Consider the following 5996-nt stretch of genomic DNA (forward strand, 5'->3'; position numbering starts at 1 on the left):
CAGTGACCACCAGCTGCTCTCTCACAACTCTCATGTAGCTGAGAGCCAAGATGAGGAAGAATACCAGCATGGAGAGTCAGGATCAACTAGAAACACAGAGCTTCAAGCAGAGAAAAGACATCATGAAAGTGAAATTAACAGTAACAGTCCACACACCTCTGCTGTGATCAACTTAAATACAGGTAAAAAGCCTTTAGAATGTGACGTATGTGGGGAAGTTTTTGAGTGCAAGTCAAAATTGCAGAGACACCTGAAATCCCACACAGGTGAGAAGCCACATACTTGTAAAGTATGTGGGAAAGCTTTCGGACGTAAATATGTCTTGTTAGTCCACATGAGGACTCACACAGGTGAGAAGCCGTATACTTGTAACGTATGTGGGAAAGCTTTCGGACATAATAGTGTCTTGTTGGTCCACATGAGGACTCACACAGATGAGAAGCCGTATACTTGTAACGTATGTGGGAGAGCTTTCAGACGTGATGGTGTCTTGTTAGTCCACATGAGGACTCACACAGGTGAGAAGCCGTATACTTGTAACGTATGTGGGAGAGCTTTCAGCTATAATGGTCACTTTTTAGTCCACATGAGGACTCACACAGGTGAGAAGCCACATACTTGTAACGTATGTGGGAAAGGTTTCGGACGTAATGGTGACTTGTTAGTCCACATGAGGACTCACACAGGTGAGAAGCCACATACTTGTAACGTTTGTGGGAGAGCTTTCGGACGTAATAGTGTCTTGTTAATCCACATGAGGACTCATTCAGGGGAGAAGCCGTATCCTTGCAAAACATGTGGGAGACACTTCAGAACTGCCAGTCACTTGACAGCCCACATGAGAACGCACACAGGTGTAAAGGTGCATCACTTGAGCACAGAGGTTCCAGTTGAAGTCACACATATACAGGAGAGAGACTGTTTACATGCAAAACATGTGGCAGAGCTTTCAGAGGCCTCTTCTATAAAGCATGCTAAGAAAAGTGGGGAGTGAAGTCCAAATCCTGAATTTTAATTAAATTGCAGGTCTGGAAAAGTTAAACTAGTGAGATAAAGAACAAAAGGAGGAGACTGCTTTAAAGTTTGAATTTTATACTTGCAAGAGTCATGGAAATCCTGGAAAATTCACGGAATTAGTCAAAATCATTGTAAGTCACAGAACTTGTTTGTGTATAATGAAATTAGAATGATTTCAGTGGATAACCCTCCATATAATGTAACATAATGGCAAATTCATTTTCTGCAGCTGGCGTCTTAATGTAGCTTTAATATGCGTTGATGTGTGACAGTGTTTGTTTACCATCTTTTTTTCTTTTTCTTTTTTTTAGAATCTTTATTTCAAACATAAATAAAATAGAACAAAATGTAGGTGATCAATAAGGTAATCAGTCATACAAAATAAAAATAAAAAAACAATCATAGTAACAGATGTAAATACTTAGCCTTCGAAAAGGAGTAGGTAGAAGTTATGCACTTATCTTGACCTACCCCTTATTTCAAGTAATGTTGCTACAATTAAATATAGATTCAGAGATGTGTTGGGATTCACAGGACCACAGATGATTTATCATTTGGTAAAATCATCACTGGTTATTTAAAGGCTTTTTCCTCTGCATGCTCTTTGTCTTCAAACAAAGAGAGTTAGGTGACATCCATCTCCACAGGAGGTCTCACCTCACACCTCAGTGAGACACAAGTCTCACAACTTGATTGGACAGGACTTTTACAGTGACATGTGACTCTGTGATGTCACAGGCATCTGTACAAGGTCTGCTCCCTTCCAACAGATCTCTCTCTCTTGCTCCAGCTGCTGAGCAGCTGGAGCCTGGACCAGCACAGAGGCCCAGACTCTTGCTCCATAGCCCAAACCACTAAAGGGAGGGCAATTGATCATAGACTGTCTTGCAAACACAAGGTTTGCAACTAGTGTTCCAGCAACGAAGAGAACCAGGTGAGTTAGCACCCAGCGTCTAACTCTGCTAAACCCTGAGCAACCAGCTTCCTCTGAGTTTTCACCTTTGGAACAAACACAACAAAGACTGCACCTGGAACCATCTCCCAGCCTTCTTCTGCCGGCTAACAGAGCAGCACACCACCAAGTGACTCTTTCTTCCATCCATTCAAGGATCAGTAATGCAACAACTGGGCATAGTTTATCACAGCTTTACAGGCTAAGCAAGACTGTTCAACTTGTTGTATGTGATTTAATGCTGTCATTGAGTTATTGTTGTGATAGATTGCAGTTAGGTCATTGATTAGTTGGCTTCGCCAAAGCTAAGTGTTTAGTTTGCTAATACTGTTCACAAGCAGATTCTTGCACACAACTAAACAATCTCTGCACTAATCCAGACTGTTTGCAACCCATATCACATTCACATAGACTCATTAACAAATAGGCTTTCAACAGAGCTACACCCAAACAGGTATCTCAAAGTTCCCGCTTCTTTTCCTTTGTCTTTGTCCTGATCACACGGTCAGACAGACACCTCCCCCGACCTGAAGCCAGCTTTGATTCGGCCATCTTGTAGTTCCCTGTTGTCAACCATTTTGTTTTGTAGGCCAAACGGCTCCTTGATCACCACACCCGCCTTTGTCTTTCTCTTTTCTCTCTTGCGCACACACACACACATATACACACCAATCTTGTATATAGTTAGTTAGAATTTGTGTGTTTTGGTTTGCTTTGCTAGTTTGTGAATAAATATAATTCTTTGGAATCATACCTGCTCTCTGTTTAATGTTGCACAAGAGTGAATGAATAGTCAACCTCTGCTGCGTCAATAACTCCGAAATCCTTCAGGCGTTACTGTTAATTTTGGTTGTTGTCATTAATTTAATTATTAATCAACTGTTAATTTTGGTTGTTGTCATTAATTTAATTATTAATCAAACTCCAAATTAATAGTTTAACCTATTTTATGAGACTGATATCTTTAACTGGCTATCATTTTTCCCTTTACGGGAATGGTGCCCCACGAGGTGGTTTAATGTTAATTAAGTCACATTATTTGACATGATTATTAATTATTGACAATAATTATTAATTATTTCCAATAGCCAATTAAATCCCTACATATTTGGTGCCTCCATGTGAAGCCCAAATTTATGTTCCCAGCAGATGCATATTAGCATGCATACATACATAATTAAAGAAATACAGTCACAAATGCGAGCTGGAATACTTCTGGTTCTGATTATATGTAAGTGATATGAGAAAACCTAGTTGTAGTGTGGATTGGATACCCATGGAAGGAAGATAGTTCCTATGCCAGCTGTGCTTCATATTCATGCAATCTACTGTTTTTGAACAATATTTTAAATTTGTTTAAAGTGCTGCTGTTTTTCATTTCATCTGTACATTCTTTCCATATTTTGACTCCTTTGACTGTGATGCTGTGATATTTGGAATTGGTTCTTACCAAGGGTTTATTGAACATGTCCAATCCTCTCAAGTTGTGGTGTTTGTCTCTTGCTTGGAACAAATTCTGAATATTTTGTGGCAATGACTGATTTTTATCTTTATACATAATCTGTGCAGTTTTGAGGTCAACTAAATCCTTAAATTTGAGTGTTTTTAGTTTGATAAAGAGTAGATTTGACGGTTCACTGTAGGTGGTCTTGTTTACTATTCTTATCGCTCTTTTTTGTAGTGTAAATACTGGTTTGGTTCTGGCACTTCTATGTATGGAAGTATAAATGAGCAGTACAGAAGGTATAATGACTTTTGACACACGAGATCTTTAACTTTGTAAAGGATTGCAACTGATTTTTATATTTTGTTTTTAATATAATTAATGTGTGATTTCCAACATAGTTTATTATCAGTTATTCCTCCAAGAAATTTTATTAGAGAAAGAAAGTTCAGTGTTAGTTTATTGTAGTCAAACCAATTCTTTAGTTTTTTTAAATCATTTTCCGCATCATCCAGAAGCTGTTCCAAGTTGTTGCCACAGCACAATAAGTTGGTGTCATCTGCAAATAATACTGTTTTCATTATTTTGGAGATTACACATATTTCATTGATGTATAATATAAATCGCAGTGGTCCCAGAACAGATCCCTGTGGAACCCCACATGTGACATCCTTCAGATTAGAGTTGATGTTATAAATATGAACATATTGACTTCTATTTTTCAGGTAACTACTTACCCATGTTAAAGCAACCCCTCCAATTCCATATTTAAATAACTTTTTTAATAATAAGTTGTGATCAACAGTGTCAAAAGCTTTTTTCAGGTCGAGAAATACACCTTAAATTTAGATTCAATGGGTCTTAGATATCTTTGGTCACATTACTGTGAAAATTTCTCCAGCCTCACAGACCCAATGACAGTTTACAATCATTGTACAGACCGAAGAAAAAAATTTTTTTTTCCTTGCTGTAATTCTCCAAATATTGCAATAATAAATTGCATGTATGACAGCCATGAGATAGTTTTAAATTCTATATAAGGTGGGATTAAAAATGTCTTAAAAAGTCTGAAATTTACCTTGGTTATATCTGCAGACACTGCGTTCTTTGGTGCATATGAGCAATTTGTCAACAGTGACACCAGAATGTGGGAAAAACTGTTTTTACCTTGTGCCTGTTACATCTGTGATCTGTGCCTGTAGACTGAATGAGGAAAAATGCAATGTTACTGCAGGTGTAGATGCACGCAGAAGCCACTGCGATCAGAATGCAGGTTGGCCAGAGCTCAGTTTGGCCAGACCACATTCAGAGGAGGTACACTACAGCAGCTGACTTCAGAAAATGAACCCTTAATGATTTTAGTAAAGTTAAAAAAAACCCGATAACTTTGTTAGCACGGGATTTCTTTTGTTCCACTGACAATCAGAGTAACATTTCAAACATCACACACAATCCACACAGGTGAGAAGACATTTACCTGCACAACATGTGAGAACGCTTTGAGATTTAAAAGTAGCCTGACGACCCACATGAGAATCCACACAGGTGAGATGTCATAACTCTCCAAGACCTACAGGAAAAGAAACTTTGATGCGTCTCAAGTAAAAAGGCATATAAGATCTCACACAGTCAAGTGGCCTTGTGTTTTAAAAACAAGTAGGAGACATGTCAGTTCTGGTTCATGGTCAAAACACACAAGAACTCTGGAAGTGAGGAGTCACATGTTTGCAGAGTGTGGTTAAAATGTTTTTTACTCAAATCACACCTGAAGCTCGATAAACACAGCTGAAACTTCTGTGGAGATGCATTCATGAAATGAATGAAGAACAATGTCTCATTATGAGGAGACTGAAGAAGTACATTTTATTAAAATGCCATCAAGACCTGATAAAACTGACCTATCAAAGCGGACTGGGCTTTTTCAGGAGAAGAGCTTCAGGAGACGGGTGGTCAAACTGAGCGTTTCAGACTTAGGGTGAATACGAGTACATTCAGGTTGACAGTATGAGGAAAATAATATGTTATTTAATTAAAGCGTGAAAACAGGTTCTAGTAGAAACCCCAAATACAAGTATGAACCTATGAATAAGCATTATATGGGACCTTTTAACACCAAAAAAAAGACACCCGTGTAGTTATTGCTGTCTTTTTATGAGCCACCAATGATACTGAGACTACTTGTTACAGCCCGGACACTGATATTACAAATTATAATTGCCAACCATTGGAAGCGGAACAAATGAAAACCTCATGTATTTCACCGTCGGAACTTAATAGTGTAACATCCGGCGGAAGTAAACAAAACAAAGGCGGCAGTCGCGTTTCCCAAATGACAGAGTTAACTTCGGGAGGTTACTCTATGAGTTAAACCTCGAGCCACATTTACTGTAGCCTACATTAGACAACAATGTGTTCAGCTGAGTCTTTGAGAGAGTTTGTCAACGAGCGACTAACTGCTGCTGCTGAAGAAATATTGGGAGTTTTTCAAAGAACCATCGTCGAGTACGAGGAAGAGATCGATCGTCAGCGCAAACTGTTGGATATCGTGTTGAAGCCTGAAATAAAGTTACACAGGACAGGTGG

At 38.7% G+C, this 5996-nt stretch overlaps 1 protein-coding gene and 1 long non-coding RNA gene across 2 annotated transcripts in view; both read left to right on the plus strand.

Moving 5' to 3' along the window:
• Window positions 1-194: 194 nt before the first annotated feature.
• LOC126390820 (zinc finger protein ZFP2-like) overlaps window positions 195-5996 on the plus strand; it is a 23292-nt gene continuing 17490 nt past the window's right edge. The window contains exon 1 of the mRNA XM_050045290.1: window positions 195-686. Within this exon, the coding sequence (XP_049901247.1) occupies window positions 335-686 (352 nt within the window). The 5' untranslated portion in view covers window positions 195-334. The remainder of the gene's footprint in view (window positions 687-5996) is intronic.
• LOC126390507 (uncharacterized) overlaps window positions 4036-5996 on the plus strand; it is a 12140-nt gene continuing 10179 nt past the window's right edge. The window contains exon 1 of the long non-coding RNA XR_007569972.1: window positions 4036-4138. This is a non-coding gene — a long non-coding RNA (uncharacterized LOC126390507). The remainder of the gene's footprint in view (window positions 4139-5996) is intronic.

This window comes from Epinephelus moara, chromosome 5 (assembly GCF_006386435.1).
Source record: "Epinephelus moara isolate mb chromosome 5, YSFRI_EMoa_1.0, whole genome shotgun sequence".
Taxonomy (NCBI): Eukaryota; Metazoa; Chordata; class Actinopteri; order Perciformes; family Serranidae; genus Epinephelus; species Epinephelus moara.